Here is a 17255-nt window from a genome sequence, read left to right on the forward strand (position 1 = left end):
CACCAAATGCTGAGTTTCCTCCCTTGAGATGCTTTGACAGGCCTTTACTGCAGCCGTCTTCAGTTGCTGCTTGTTTTTGTGTCTTTCTGCCTTCAATTTTTTTTTTTAGTTTGTGAAAAGCATGCTGAGTTGGTTTGAGGTCAGGTGACTTGGCCATTGAAGATTATTCAACTTCTTTGCCTTGAGAAGCTCTTGGATTGCTCTGCAGCATGATTTGGGTCTTTATCCATCTGTACTATAAATTTCCGTTCAGTTTTGCAGTAATTGGCTGAATCTGAGCAGATAGTATAGCCATGTACACTTCAGAATTCATTCTGCTACTACTATCAGTAGTCATATCATCAATAAACACCAGTGACCCAGTTCTACTGGCAGCAATGCATGCCCATTACATAGCACTGTCTCAACCATGTTTGACAGATGATATGGTGGCTTTGAATTATTAGCCGTTCCTTTCCTTCTCCATACTCTTCTCTTCCCATCATTCTGGTATAAATTAGTCTTGGTTTCATCTGTCCAAAGAATCTTGTTCCAGAACTGGGCCGGCTTTTTTTTTAGATGTTTCCCGGCAAAGTCTAATCTGGCCTTTCTGTTCTTGAAAGTTACCAGTGGTTTGCATCTGTGGCAGAAATGGGATAAATAATTTCTCCAGAAATAGTACACAAAACACTGACGGGTTGAAGAATAGATACATATTTTGCAATATATATAGGAAACAATACCTCACAAGGGTCACAAGTCAGAAAGATATGCCACACAGAAGGTCAACTTGGTCAAATTGCTAGACCTTAAAAAGAGTCAGAGTCATCATCAACATCGCCCTTTATGGCAATATCTTGCTAAGAAAACACTTTAAGTATCAGGTTGCTAGAGCAAGATCACATTTCTGGGAGCCCCTTTCCAGGAATGGGCTAAGAATGTATGCACAGCCAGAATGTGGTATTTTTAAAACAACGCAGTTAAAGAGGCATACAAAGGGGCAAAAACACACACAAATGTTTATGCCTTATGCTACTTTATCTTCACACGCCTTGTATAAGCCCTCTGTATTTACATTCATGAAGGCGTCTCTTGTAGACTTTGACAATGATACGCCTACTTCCTCGAGAGTGTTCTTGACCTGGCTAGATGTTGTGAAGGGTTTTTTCTTCACCAAGGAAAAAATTCTGCGATCATCCACAAGCCTTTTGGTGTTGCTGATCTCGCCAGTGAATTCCTTCTTTTTAAGAATGTACAAAATTGTTGATTTGGACACTCCTCGTTTCTGCTATTTCTGCTTCATGTCTAATAGGTTTGTTTTGTTTTTTCAGCCTAATGATGGCTTCCGTCATTTCCATGAACACCCCTTTGGACCACATATTGAGAGTTCCCATTAACAGCTACCAAATGCAAATTCAAAACTTGGAATCAGCTTCAGAGCTTTTATCTTCTAATTTGTCTTGAAATAATAAGGGAACAGGCCACACCTGGCCATGAAACTGATTGTCAGTCAATTGTCCAATTACTTGTGAGCCTATATATAAGGGACTATATATAAAAATGGCTGTAATTCATATGGGATAATGCAATAATTTTGTTACTGTGCTGAACAATGAATCAGAAAAAGCAAACACACTCCATCAGTGTGGCTACTTAATCTAACTCTCTTTTTTCCCTGAGCAGAGATCCTCTAGAAACGCATTTCAACAGATGTATATATTTGCTATCAGAGACTGAGGTAAAGTTGAAATGACCTCAGTCAGAAATACAGACTGGTCAGACAGATATCCATGTCATTCCACTGACCTGTTGTTGATCACTGAAGTTTATGCACCACCTTGGGAACAGTATGTGACAAAATAATCTCAACTCAAAGGTTCACTTTCTGTCTGTCTGGAGATTTCAACCATGTCATATGAGCTTTATCTGCATAAATGCAATAACATTCGAATTGGCTCTGGTGTCATCACATAACCTCCAGTGAAACATGGAATATTTTTCAGGCACAGATTTGACACATTCTACCCCAGAAATGTGCAGTGTGTTTGTCAAGCAGGCGCAATAGGCTGAAGTTGTAGTTTGTGAGTCATTTTAGCACGTTTTTGCTAGGGGCATCTCTTTCCTTATTGCATATGCATTGAGCGAAGATCACACAAATAATATGGTAGAGCTATGCAGGGTTTCCCCCAGGAAATTGCCGTGGCTGGCTTGTGCATGACAAGGCACAAATATAACATGTCATACATATATTTATATTGTGATCAGTATTTAGACTATATTAAAGGCAGTGTTTGTCAGTGTCTGTGACTAAGTACTAATTCAGTGTTGTAACTGTGTGCAGTTATGTGCAGTTTCTGGAACAGTTCATTTTGGTGTGGGAGTAAGCCGTAGTCAGGTCCCACGTAGTCTTTGATACATCTCTACGGTACCCAAAGCAATGTTTAAGCGATCAGCCAGAAGATCCCGTTCTTGTTTTAGCTTGCGTACCTCTGTACAAAGGTGGGTGAGAAGATCACGCCTCCTGATCCAAGCCCGGTGGCTCCCCCCCCCCCCCCCCCTTCTCACTTGGCTCAGCATGTTGATTTCTTCTAGTGAGTGACCAGCCACTAAGTGGCGAAATTCTGTAGGGGTCAGGTGTGCCAAAGTATCAGGATCTCTGATTTCAAGAAGTGGAACATTGTTGGGGGCCTGATTGTTGTTAGCAAGGTGGAAGCATGGATGATTCATCAGTGGCCATAGATTGTTGGTTGAGCTCGTCCCATGTAATCTGGTCCCCTGGTTAGTCAGGTGTGGTGGGTGAAAGCTGTGACAGGTCATCTGAATCCGAAGCTGCCAAGCTCTGCTGGTTTGGTATCCCACTATCCTGGAGCAACAGCTGGAGCAGCGAAGTCGCTCCCCCCGATGGTGTTGTTGAAGTTCCTGTACTAGCCTGGATTGGTGCTGTACTCGGTCCTGCGGGCACTGGAGATGGGGTCAAGCATCAGAAACCTACACCTGGTCTCATCGTAGGTGGGTTAAAGGGGGTCACCTGTATCCTGCCCTGAGGGGGTATTAGGGGTCTTGTATAAACCACCTGGCCTCCCTGATGATGCATTCAAGGGGGTGCATAATATGGTTGATTGTAATTCCAATTGTATCCATGGCCTTCTGCCATTGTTCTCTATATCCAGACAATACAGAATGTCATTGCTCACTTTTTACCAGATAACCCCTAGCACAATCCCTACCATATTCTGTTTTTTGACTACCGGTGTGAACACTGAGTATGTCGGCTTACAGTTTGTAACTGTGTTCGCACATGTCTGAAACTTTTCTTACACCTTTCTTGTCATGCCTTCCTAATGTCGGGTTGGTGCTGAACAACAAATAACATCCTAGTCTGAATTTAATAACTTGAACTTGTGCTTTAGTTGTCAAAGGCATGCAGAGTATTTGGTCTAGCTGTACTATATCAAAGTGATAAGTGAGTGACACGTTACTACTTTCTATACTTATTCCATTTTCTAATGAATAGGTTTTTATTTGCCATCTACCGTAGCGGACTTCCTATAGACGAATGCTCGTGGGTGATGGCAGCAATGGATGCTCTTTTGACTGAACTGAATAATGCCAAAATTATAAAGTAGTTTTTGATTTTTGTAGTGAAATTGGGCCAAATGGCAAGAGATCTAAATAGGGCTGCAAATCTGTATTTTCTTGTTTTTCTGACTTCTTTTTCTCCTTCGTGTGCTTTTTCCTTTACTAATTTGTTCCGCCATTTTGTTGGTTCTATATTTGGGTGTATAAGGACTGCGGTGCCATAGTCACATACTCACTCTCGTCAAAGTCATGCATCTGCGTCAGTGGTATTTCATTACCTATGTTTTTACTAACATAAAGAGGAAACTGACTGGTCAGTAGCTTGACTGCTTTACCAATCATGAGCTTCATTAAGGGAAATACACAACACATAACTATCATGAAAATCAATAATAATGTCCCAATCACCATTCCTAACACTTGTAGGATCTTTTTCCAGGACAGATATTTAAACCAGTCCCATAATGCCTGCATACTAGTGTTCCAATTATAATTTCGTACATGTTCATCTGGCAGTGCCTATATATTTTTGTGAGATTTCCCTCCTTATTTGTGTGCATTGGGAATACAGTACAACACTGTTCCCCAATATAGGTGCACACTTCCTGGTCTTCTGCTAACAATCTGTATATAATTAACCTAATCTGTAGGGCCATTAACGAGGTTGCATGCGACTGTGCATGTACAGCTCTTAATGCAGCTATGGTCCAATTGATGAACCTTTGCTGATTATACCACAAGTAATTTATCCAAATGTTAGTACGTGCTGTATACTGTGGATTTATTATTGGTACCCATCGCTTGTCCAGAAATGATCCAGCCCTCACTTTTAGCTTGGTGGTCTTCTGGTATACCACCAGGTTCTTGGTTCCATCGAATGTAGACCTGCTCATCTTCCTTCCATCCCCTATTCAGACTTCTTTTTTGTCTGTTTCTATCTGAGGATGGAGGGCCGAGTGCTGTTATTTGCCCTGTTAGCATAACTGGTTTGCGTAACCCCCTCCAATTAGATGGCAACACTACTCTTACTCGATTGTCGTCATCACACATCCAGAACACATCTGCCAATGGATGTGTCCCTCCTCCAAGGTTTGGCATGGGGAATTTCTTTAGGTATGTATCGTTGTGTTTAATATACAGATGTGTGCCATCAAGTACTACCTGCTGGCACTGACACACTGCCCCTTTCTTGGTGTTTTAAATTTTACAGTCTGGTTAATTACTCGTTCTATTCTTGTAAGCACTCGTCCTGTTCTGGTGACTGCCTGTCCTGTGTAGAGGACACCTTCATAGCTGTGCCAACACTGAACTCGGGGATCAGACTTATTCATGTATAGTGCCTCTATCATGTTTGTCTCGCGCGCTATACAATACAGGAATATTGTGCCTGTCACCATCTTAACTTCTGGCGGCATCCATGACTCAAGTTTGATTGATAAGGATTTTGGACATATCTAGCTAATGTTGGTCCATGCCCCCATTCCTCTTTCTTTCCATATTGCACAATACACAAAACAAGTGCTTGCATTATTGACATACGTAAGTTTAACTAATTCATTTAATGGTAATCTACCTTACTCTGCTGCTATGACTCCTGCTGCTAGTGAACAATCTACTAATTACTGTTGTTTTGTGATTGGGTTACTTTTCATAATATTTTCTACTGCAGCTTCATATACTAACAAGACCACTATCACTATCCCTATTCTACTCTTGTGGCTCTGATCGCCCTTCTCCTGGGTCTGGTTCTTGTCCTTCCTGACTTTCTGGGCTTGTAGGTTCATCATCTGTGTCTGAGTCACTTTCCGTCTTGCTACTAATGACTCCGTCTGGCAGCCAGTCTACTGGATCTCCTTTCTCCCTGCAGGCTCCGGGACCATCTAACTTCCTGTGGGGTGGCATTGCCTTCCCCTCCTGATCCAGGGCGTGCTTCGTGTATGCTTCAAGTGTTCTTTCTGGGTCGTCTACTCTACAGCAGTGGTTGAGGTGGAACCAAACTTTCTTACCTTCTACCTTTAGGGCTGTTGAAGTTGCTCAGAAGTTGCCCTTAAAGGGGCGTTCACATCTGGGTTGATCCCACTTTCTTTTGAACACTTTAACATATACCCCTGCTCGTGGGCGCACCCTTTGCAGTTGGTCTGGGATGGTAGCCTCAGTTTCTTCTCTGGCTCCTTTCACCTGTTGGAATATGACTTTATGGATTCGAGTTAAATGTAGACATAACTTGACAATTCTCTTTCCAACTGCTCAAGAGGAGGACCTTCATACGGGCCACTGAGATATGGCACGGGCATTAGCCATCCTGTGCACATTTCATGAGGTGTTAGATGTATTAGTCTGTTAGTTTGTGTTCCCATCATCATTAGTGCCAGTGGTAAAACCTCCATCTAATTGAGTTTACCTCTGCTATCTGCCATTATTTTACCTATTTTTGCTTTCAAAGTGCCATTGGCTCTCTCAATTGCTCCCTGTGATTGAGGATGATATACACATCCAAACTTCGGTTTAATACCCCACACATTTTATTGGTATCATAATGGCTTGTGCTACAAACTGGGGTCCATTGTCTAAGCTGATTGTGTCTCGCAGGCCAAACCGTGGAAATACATCTTTACATAAGAACATAGCTACTGATTTGTAGTCTGGTCATGTTGTAGGTACTGCTTCTATCCATCTGCTAAACCTATCGATTACAACCAAGATGTATCTCATTTTTCCTATTCGTTGGATTATATCTACATAGTCTATCATTAAATGCCTAAATGGGCCATCTGGTGGAGGAATGTGCGCCATTGGAGCTGAAAAAGCTTTTCTTGTGATATCCTGTGCACATATTTCACACTCATGCAACACTCTGTCAACTGTAGCTACTAAAAATAGAGACCACCAGACTGCTTAGAGACGTCTGATAACCTCCCCCCTTGCGCAATGGTCCACACCAAGGAAATGGGTAATAAAAAATGACCATGAGCACTTCTCCTTATCCCTTTTTGGGGACCGTCATGAGTAATTTTTATTGCCCCCCTTTTTAACCCTACTGACTTTTCATAGGGATCAGCTTTATCCTGTGCTTGAATAAAAGAAGACAAGGTTGTAAGTGGTTCACAATCTTCAGCTACTTACAAGGGTCCCATACTTGTGCATACTTGTGCTCGTTTAGCTTCGTCATCTGCTAAGTAATTACCTTTAGCTATTAGAGACTATGTTTTTTGGTGTGCTGGAGATTTAATAATAGCAATCGCTGTTGAGAGGTGCATTGAGTCTAGTAATGTGGAGACAGCATCTCCGTGCACTATTTGGGTGCCATCAGCTCTAAGGAAGCCTCTTTGCTTCCAGATATTTCCATACACATGACATATGCCATATGCATATGCTGAGTCTGTATATACATTGAGACGCTTTCCCTGGTTTATTTAATGTGCAGCTGGATTCGATTTCTGCAAGCTGTGCAGAACATCGTATAGCAATTTTAGCTGTTGTAACTTCAGTAAAGGTGTTATGTTTATTCAGTTGTACTATGGCATAACCTGCATGATTACCTGATGCGTCTCTAAAGCAGGAGCCATCCACAAACAGCGTAAGACCTGCTGTAATGGGCTGGTTGTGCAGATCCTCACGTGCGTGCATGAAATTTTCAGTTTGTACACAATCATGCAGCGTTCCATCTATAGGTAATACCATCCTAGTTGCTGGGTTGATAGTGTTACATCGCTGGATGGTAAGTTCAGGAGCTGATAATATAACTTCATAACCTGTCTTCCTAGCTTGGGTTAGAACAAACTTAGGACTAGTGAGTAGGGTGTGCAATTGATGAGATGTATACAGGGTTACTGGATGTCCCCTAATTAGTGTGGAGGCCTTCTGAAAAGCAAAAACTGCTGCTGCCAGTCCTCTGTAACAATGTGGCAAGCCTGACTCAATATTGTCCAATTTGGTAAGGTAATAAGCTAATGGCTGTTTACCTGTGGGTGGATCTTGCATTAACACAGCATTTGCATATCCTGATTTTTCTGCAACATACAAGGGAAAAGGCTTAGTGTAGTTTGGGTTTCCAAGTGCTGGGGCAGATTGCAAGTCTCCTTTAAGTGCCTGGAAGGCCTCCTCCACCTCCTCCGTCCACTGCAGTTGAGCTAAATTATTTATTTGTCCTGCAGCTTGTTTTAGGGCTCGCAGGGGTTCCGTTTTGACATCACGATCAAAAATCCACTGGCGGCTGAATCTAGTCATTCGCAGAAAGGAAAGCATTTGTCCTACTGTCTGGGGTCATGGGGCTTTAGCTATGGCTTCTATCTGTGAGGAGGTAATGAGCCTCTTTTCCCTGCACAAGCTTCTTCTTAGTATTCAGCTTCTGTTTGACAGAACTGTCATTTGTTTTTGCTGACCTTGTGTCCTCCTGTTGCTGTTAATCCTGTCACAGAGTCTTTTTCACATTGTTCTTTGCTAAGGCTACAAATTAACAGGTCGTCAACATATTGAATGATCGTACTCGGTACATTTAGTTGTTGGAAATCCTGAGCTAACACCCTGTTAAATATGGAAGGACTTTCTACAAAACCCTGAGCTAAGCGCTTATATTGATACTTTCAGCCCTCATAAGTAAAAGCAAAGATATTGTGAGTCTGGATGTAAGGGTATATTGAAAAAAGCTGAACATAAATCTATCACAGTGTACCATTGTGCATCAGGCGGAATGTTAGAAAGCAACTTGGGGGGGGGTCAGGGACGATCTGTGTTTTATCATCGACAATGGTGTTGATAGCCCTTAGATCATGTACCAATCAATAATCATTAGAATGTGGCTTTTTGATTGGAAAAATGGGACTATTACAGGGGCTTTTTGCTTTTATTAGATCATTGATTGATGGTGCCCTGTTTCAGCTGTAATGGCATCATGTTAAATGGTGGATTGTCAGGAAAATGTACATAGAGATGATCTTGTGTAATAAGATAATAATATTAATAATAATAATAATATTATTAATAATAATAATATTAGCTTTTGAAGGGCACAATATGTGTCTTTCCGATAAGTTGACTGGTGTGTGGTCTGAGCAGAGGTGCAACAATAGTTTTACCTGCAATCAGCATTGGGACCGGCTGTGTGAGGGGTATAACGTGAACTTTCCCAGAGAAGCCTATAGCCTTTAGTGATGAACTGGAGAGGAGGAGTGTCGAGCCGGTTTTTCCAATCCATGAGTAAGTGGCATCTGTGTCCACCATGAAAGAATGTTCTTGACCTAGCATTGTTACGTTTATGGTGGGCTCATCTTGTGATTGCGACCAGATAGCTGGTGTTGGTTTACAGTCACCACTGGGGCTTGAGTTTTTGCCTTTTCTCTCTTTTGCTTGGTCAGTTCATTAAGCTGTAACTGAGTCAGTTTATTAGCTAAGCATTAATTTGCTGCTACTTCTTTATGCTTTTCTTTCCTCCAGCTTTCCACATGGTGCACAATGTGCTCAGAGAACAGCTACTCAGCTTCAGGGATTTTTACAATATAGGCAAATTTACCTGTCTCCCACTTAACCCTTCTGTGGATGATGGAGATACACAGCCGTGGATTTACGGTTACTTTATTTTGTCCTAATATCCCAAATCCTTCTGGCATTCCTAACACTGGATTTAAAGGAATAGTGGCCACTGCACTAGGATTCCCACACAACTGCTCCAGCACCTGTGCTAAGGTAGTCACTGTCCAGCTGCCGCGTATTGCCTCCTTCAATGGTACGCTGGGAAACTCCTTCTGTATTTGAGACAAATTGACAAACTTGGTTATATGCCAGAGTTTCTGATTAATCACTTCATTGTCTTGTCTGTGTTCTACGCCTTTCTCATCTTTGTAGGTTCGTTCTAACAAAAATGTGTTCTTATTCCCTGTGTACTTATGTCTCCTTCATCATCAAAGATTTCTAACAACAGCACCTCGTCTTCACTGTTGTTTTCTTCATCCATTAATATTTGTTAATCTACAAATATATGTATTTTCAAAGACGTGCATTCACTATTAATATAATGAGGTGCAGTTTATACACACATCATTCTTTTGCTCTCTGCACAATTCACTTATTTATCTTTTTTAGCAACATTTACATGCACTTATATACTATTATATACACCTCTGGCCAGTGTCGCCGTCCCATAGGCCCCTTAGCAATGCACACGCTACGTGTTTCTCTAACTCTTTATCATATACTAGCCCTCTGCCCGTTCAGACCCCTTCTTCACCGGAGCCTCCAAGCACTCAGCTGGAAAAGTTTAGCAATGGAAGGCAGTATCCACAGATGCTATGCCGGCTTTAATATGTCCTTCTCCGGGGGTACCACAAATTCACACACTTTAACTGCTTCACTTTTTTTAACTTGTTTTACCACTATTTTAATGCACTCTCTATCTAGAGTAAATATCCACACTATTCTTATTTGAGCTCTGTGTGACTTCCTGTTACTCTCTTTTTACTTGCACAGAGGGTTGCAATGTTAGCAAAAACATTCCTCCAGCAAACACAAGAAAAACAGTAAGCCAACAAACTATACGCAAAAACTCATCAGGCTCATTCACTCTTTCCGCACCATGGTTCATATTGACACTACACATACATTGAACATATATTTGCATTAAACTCTGTCAGGACAGTGATTGTAGCTCATGCACAGTTTCTTTTTTTAGTAATGGTTTTAGTGACCTTCTTAAACAAATCTTTAACAATTTGCCTGCTCTTATTTTTCACCTTCAATAATTTCAACTAGGTCTTTTAGAAGAGAGACATTCTGATTTACCTCACCTGGGCGGACTCTGCACTCAGACACCACCGGTTTTTGCAGAAATTAAAAAGGCTATGTTTACCTCTGAATTTTGTGGCCCCTATGGTTCTGAAATGCAGGCTGATCCACCCAGGCTGGGGTCCTCTGGTTTCTGTCTCTCCTGGGTGGCTCGGCAATTCATGTTGGAGAAAAAGATGCCCAGATCAGGGCCAGAGTGTATCTCTGGACCTCTTTTCCAACACTTAACTTCAGTGAAGGTGTTGAGTTACTGGAGTCTCAAAAAGTTCACAAAAACTCACTGGAGATGATCAGAGTTCAATGAAATAGAGTTTATTCTTTCACAAGAGATAAACCCAAGTTAGCTCCGGAAATCAACTGAAGAAAGCATAGCTAGACATCAGTTTTTATACCCCAAATCGCTCCTCCTGGCTGGTGGGTTCTCCACCTACTTTTCTAAAAAAATTAGCTTCACTTCATTAGGAAATAATGGTGTCATGCTTTCCATATTTGGTTACATCCTCCATATCCACTTGGAAATAATGGTATCAGTTTCTTTGGAAAATCCCCAACTCTCCCAGTCTGCCTGGGTGAGTTTGGAAAATCCCCAACTCTCCCAGTCTGCCTGGGTAAGTCCTGGTACCTCCTGACACCACTATCTCCAAGGTGTCTTAGTTACATTTTTTAAGAACTTTACTATTTCCAAACCTTGTATTATAGCAATCATTTCTTAATTCAGATTAACCACAATTCACTATTACTCATTGCACGCCCAATGATTGAGTCTGATTATCATTAAAATCAATGTTAAAAGTTGAAATCAATGTTCAATACATTCTGGTTTATACTGTAACACAGAGAGTAAATTCTTAATATACCTTGGCACACAGAGTATATTTCTTGGGATTTTACTACTACATCATCGACTCAACCAGCGCCTGCAGTATTTAAACCGCTGTCCTTCACTCCAGTCTTCGTCAGATTGTTTAGTTTGCCAATGTGTTACAAACGCTAGGGCCAAATCTCATGTTTGCTAGTGTTTTTTCTTGTTTTGTTTGATCTGCCTGTGTCTCAGGTTCACCATTCACTGACATCCTGGTCTGAGTTCTACTTTTGGGTCCAGTTATTACACTGATCTTAAAAGAACTATCTGGCCAAGATATGGACCCAGTAGACTCAGACCAACATGCAAAGAGCAATCTCTGGACAAGGAATCCTATCCAGCCATCATCAGCAAATCCTCCATACTCTCTATAACAATAACCAGGCCATAGTAAACGAGATTGCTCAATTAACTAACCAAGTTTCTTTTCTAACGTCTCAGCTTGACCCGCCAGCTTCCTCCGTATCCCTGGCTCCTCTGTACAGTCTTCCCAGCAGTCTTCAACTGCTTCACTGTCTGTGCCCCTGTCAACCAGAGCCCTACACTACAGATGGAGCCTTTCTCTGGTGATTTGGAGAAATGCTGCGCTTTCCTTCTTCAGTGCTCTCTGGTTTTCCATTAGCTGCTGTTAACCTTCCCTTCCGAGCAACCCAAAGTACATTATGTTATGGGATTATTAAAATGAAGGGCGTTGCCTTGAGTGGAGGCGGTTAATGCAAGTCAGACTGTTGGTACTTTACTATGATGATTTTGTTTCCAAGATGAAAGCTGTGTTTGATCATCCTTACCACTATGTTATTGCTTCTAAATGTGTCTTACATCTGCGGCAGGGATCTAGAAGTGTGGCAGATTACTCTGTGGATTTTTTGACGCTGGCAGTTGATTCCCAGTGGAATGACAAAGCATTGCGGGGGACGTTTGTTTCAAGGGATTAAATGAACAGTTAAAAGATGATTTAGCCTCTTGTGACAACCCTTCTACCCTGTGTGAGCGGCACTGAGAGAGGGCTGGCCACTCACAGTTACCACCAGCCTCCCGTTCTTTGCCTTACCCGGAAGAACAAGCCATCAAGCCATCAACCATCTTCTGGTTCCATGACTAATACTCGATCTCCTTCTGCTCATCCAGAGGAGGAGGCCATGCAGTTGGGTCAGGCTAGCTTGTCTGCTGCCAAGAGGCTTCACAGAATGAGGGTGGATAAGTGCTTATACTGTGTTCAGTCTGCACAATTCCTTCAGTTCATCCAAAAGACAAGGCTCACCAGTAGCTGTGGGGGTACTGGTGATGATAAAAATCATCTTTGCCCCTAAAACAGCAGTGGTGCTAGGCCATTCATGGTTGAAACAACATAACCTTCACAGCGATTTGTGTACTGGGAGAATAACTGGTTGGAGTCCATTTTGTCACTCTACGTTTCTGCAGTCTGCTTTGTCTGCAACAGAACCCATTGATGCTCCATCCAATCCAAAGCCTCCAGATCTATTTACCATCCCTGTTGAATATCATGACGTGGGTGAAAGCTTCAGCAAAGATTTGGCAGTCTCCTTGCCACCTCAACATCCCTATGACAATAGTGCAATCGATTTGCTTCCTGATCTCTATCCCTCTATCCTCAATTAGACTTTACAACCTGTCTTACTCCGAAAGGGAGGCAATGGAAAGGTACATAAATGAATCCCTGTCTGCAGGCATTATGTGTCCCTCTTCATTTCGTCTGGGTGCTGTATTTTTCTTTGTAGCTAAGAAATATCAATTTCTATGCCCATATATTTACTTCCAGGGTCTAAATAACATCACTGTTAAGAAGAATACCCACTCCCACTAATCAACTCTGCTTTTCAGCCCCTCCAAGGCACCACGGTCTTCACTAAACTAGAACTCAAGAATGCTTACTAGCTGGTTCGGATCAGAGGAGATGAGTCAAAGGCTCCCAATGTCTGCCAAGCCTTAGTAAATTATATGCTAAGAAATTTCTTCAACTGTTATGTTTTTGCTTATCTTGATGATATTCTCATCTCATCCAAATTCCATGCCAATACTGTCAGCTTCCTGGGGTACATCATAAAGAGCAGGCAGGTGAAGACAGATCCTGTGAAGATCAAGACCTTCTGGTTTACCATGTTTTTCGTCTCCATCATATTCTGCTAGACACAGTCTCTGATAGACTGTTCTGATCCACAGTTGTGTTCACAAGTCTGGAGGGTGTATTGTCGAGCTCTGGGGGCTACTGTCAGTTTGTCCTCTGGTTTTACACCCACAGCCAAATGGTCAGGCAGAAAGAGCGAATCAGGAACTGGAAGCTGCTTTTCAGTGTGTCACTGCCACTAACACCTCCTCCTGGAGTTCCCATTTTGCCTGGATTGAGTATGCTCCTAACGGCCTGACCAGTGCCTCTTTGAATTATCTGCAAACTCTGTTTCCCTCCCAAGAAGGTGAGATTGCAGTTCCATCGGTCCAGACAGACATCCGTCGTTGCCACAAACTCTGAAGGGACACTAGCGCTGCTCTGATCAGATCAGTCGACGCAAACAAGCGCATTGTAGACCGTGATCGGATCCCAGCACCAATATACAAACCAGATTTAGAAGGTTCGACTGTCTTTCAAAAATATTCCTCTCAAGACCGAATTTAAGAAACTCTCATGTTATTGTATTGGACCATTTTTTGTGGAAAGTGTTTATGAACCCATCAGCTGTCAGATTGCTGTCAGATAGCTTCTCACTACTATCAGAATCCATCCCAAATTCCATGTCTGTCAGTTGAAACTAGTTTCTTCCAGTCCTCTTTGCCCTCTTTCCAACACTTCGCTACTGTGAGGATAGGTCTTGGGTTCCTCAGTCCTTCATCCTGGATGCTCATCTAGTTTCACCGGGCTCATCCTGTTAGAGGGCTGTTTTGGCTGTACCTCTCCCTCATTCCTGCTTGTCTCTCTCTCTCTGTTTGTGTGTGCGTCACTACCTGGGCATGGTGATCCGTTTTCTTCCACCAATTCACCTGCGCACCTCCTTTTCATCAACACATCAACCCAGCCATCTTGAGCAGTATTTAGACCGCAGTCCTTCACTCCACTCTTCGCCAGATCGTTCAGTTTGCCAACATGGTAAACTGGCAAAATCTCCAGTTTGCCAGTTGTTCGTTGTTTGTTCCTGGTTAATCATTTCAATGCCTGTGTCTCAGGTTTACCATTCCCTGACTTCTTGGTTTGCCTACCTCACTCAGTTCTTCGTTTATCTGCCACATTAGGGGAACAAACAGACCTCTGCCTGCTTCATCTCATTGTTTACCCTGGCTCTGCTTCCTGATCCCCTGCCTTCCCCGCTCCTCAAATCAAGATCTGCTTCACTAACTTTTCTACAATAAATGATTGAAACACCTCTGAGTTCTACTTTTCGGTCCAGTTATTACACTGAGTTTAACACAAACTAACTAGTGTTTATTAATTGGGTGTTCCTGAGATGTAGTATTGCTCTTGAGGGACTCACAAGTGACAGGTTAAAAAAAAAGGAATGATTGAAATTGTAGCATTAGAGACTCTGATATCCTGACTTGGAGTTCCTTTGTGGATCAAGTTCAAAACATGCTTGAACCTACATTTTCCATAATCAGACTCACAGAAAAGCTTTCATTAGCAGGTTTAAGCTTTGAGACAGCCCTGATGACACCATCAGGGTTAGTTTCTCAGTCTTGACAAAGCTCCCCCAGAGCCACCGTAGACATTTTACAACTACTTTCACAGGCTGAGTTGTAGTAACCATAACGCCTAAACTTAATGTATAAAATCAGTTGAATGTCTCTGTAAACTTGATTTTGAACTTGATGTTCATTAAACAGTAAAATTACTACAAGCTGAATTTACACTTTCTTTTCTTTTGATAAGACATTTGCAGTGAGCATTTGACTGCCTTTACCTCAGTATTGTGACACCTCCACTCCATTTCCAATTAAGTTTGTTTGACTCATATTTCATTAATTATACAATTAGACCTAAAGATTGTAATATCATACCTTAACAAGTTATAAACAGTTCTCTCAAGTGGAGATGAACTGCAGCAAAGTAAATGCAAATGTAAAAGAATCAAGCTCACTATGTTATTGTTTCCTCTCTTAACAGGGTGATCCCATGGAAATACCACCATTGACCCTGCTGGTCTCTCCTACACTCACAGAATGATCTTTGAATTTTCATCCATCTGCAGCACACCCTGGACTGAGTCATTTTCTTAGTCTAGCCTTAAGTGTCCTTGTTCACCTTATGCACTGACTGTGTTTGTTTGCTCCACAGGCTCCCTCCCAGGCCAGTGTAACTTTGAAAGCGGAGTCTGCGGCTACATCCAGGATAAGAAAGGAGACAAGGCCGACTGGCTGCGAGTCCGAGGACACACTCCCACCTCCTATACAGGACCCAGAGGAGACCACACCACTGGGGTGGGTGAGTCATTTTTTTGAGATTTTGACAATCATTTATTCATATAATTCTCCTTAAGATGTTTGAATACTGGGGTTGCTGGCTTCTGGATGTTAATTTGTGCTCTATTCTCATTTACACAGTATTCAGTTCCTCTTTGTGTGTTGTATTTTTAAAGCTGCAATAACAAGTCTCCACTGGGATGAATAAAGTTCCATACTTTCAAGTGTGCTATTCATGGTTTTTTTGCACTGTTTCTTCTAGGTTACTTCATGTACATCGAGGCGTCACTGATGCGTCCAGGTCACAAAGCTCGGCTGTTGACCTCTGATCTGCGGGGCTCCTCGTCCCCTCAGTGTTTGATATTCTACTACCACATGTATGGCTCTGGCACTGGCATACTGAGTGTGCTCCTGCGCCACAGTGGCAGAGGGCAGGACATGCTGCTGTGGAGAAGGCATGGTGAGCAGAGCGTCAGCTGGATGAGGGCGATGGTGGACTACCATTGTGATGCCCGACACCAGGTACGTAGAAATATGTAGATTATAGGTGTCATAGACTGGCCCCTAACACCGATAGGTACCAAACAACACCTAGTGGCTTCCCTTGACTGTAATGTATTTTATGCATAACCGTCATCAAATTAATAAAGCTAATGCAGACTGCATGGTGCCAAAAGCTTTAGCTGGCAAAGTTTTTGCTCTGGCAGTACAAAAAAGAACCCCTATGAAAGTTCATTATGAACTCTTTTTGCAAGAGAATTTTTATATCCCTGCGATTTGTATCCTCAAATTAGGCTTAGTTAAACCCAAAATAAAGTCCCCCACCTGTAACGATAATGCAATATTAAACAATGGTGTGATCTACTGTATAATAGTAAAAATTTGTACTTTAAACTACCACTTTTTACCTTTATGGCGTATCAAAAGTTATGTATCTGGTCTGAGCAAGGCTGGGATATATGATATCTTGAAAACACAATGTTGATCAGCATGTGAAGTGCATTTTACTGCTTGGTGGAACAGTACCAACTCAACTTTCTCTCTTAGCACAACCTGACTAACAATTACTGGTTGTTACTTTGGGTTAGATGTGATTGATTGTTGTTGTCTTGGGTGTATTAAATGGCTACATTAGAAATGACAGCCTGTCTGAATTTACCACCATACATACCAAACATAACTACATAACTTAAATTAGACATTTAGAGATTCATATTGTCAGTTTCAGTAATTTTTTAGTGAACTGCCTTGGTGCAAACTGAACAACCACCATTCAGATTTTCAGACGTTCTTTCACTTAACGTTATTTAGTATTCTTAATAATGTGTCAGAATTTCAATACATATTGAGATCAAAATAAATCAGGTCCATTGTACGTTGGTCCTACGCACTGTTTTATGGCTAGTGGACATCACACAGTTTATGGTTAACATGGTCACATAGTTTGTTTCCTGCAGATTATATTTGATGCCATCCGAGGCCCATCACTACGAAGTGATATTGCTATTGATGACATCCGTTTTAAAAAAGGACCATGTGAAGGTACAGTCGAAAATTCCTGGCTCTTTGAACAGCTGTTGTTGTGTTCCAGCTTAGGTTTCACTGCCACCTCTCTGTCAAACTAATGCTGTTACACAAGTAAAATTCTAAT

The 17255-nt window shown here is 41.9% G+C and overlaps 1 protein-coding gene across 2 annotated transcripts in view; it reads left to right on the plus strand.

Annotated features, from left to right (window-relative positions):
* Positions 1-17255, plus strand: part of mamdc2a (MAM domain containing 2a) — a 56367-nt gene that overhangs the window by 34298 nt on the left and 4814 nt on the right. Inside the window, exons 11-13 of one of the 2 annotated variants that reach the window (XM_040155069.1) lie at positions 15480-15626; positions 15867-16126; positions 17062-17146. In XM_040155069.1, coding sequence (XP_040011003.1) covers positions 15480-15626; positions 15867-16126; positions 17062-17146 — 492 coding nt within the window. Of the gene's footprint in view, positions 1-15479; positions 15627-15866; positions 16127-17061; positions 17147-17255 lie in introns of those variants that run through there. The other variant, XM_040155070.1, reaches the window with a different exon arrangement.

This window comes from Xiphias gladius, chromosome 19, assembly GCF_016859285.1.
Source record: "Xiphias gladius isolate SHS-SW01 ecotype Sanya breed wild chromosome 19, ASM1685928v1, whole genome shotgun sequence".
Classification (NCBI taxonomy): Eukaryota; Metazoa; Chordata; class Actinopteri; order Istiophoriformes; family Xiphiidae; genus Xiphias; species Xiphias gladius.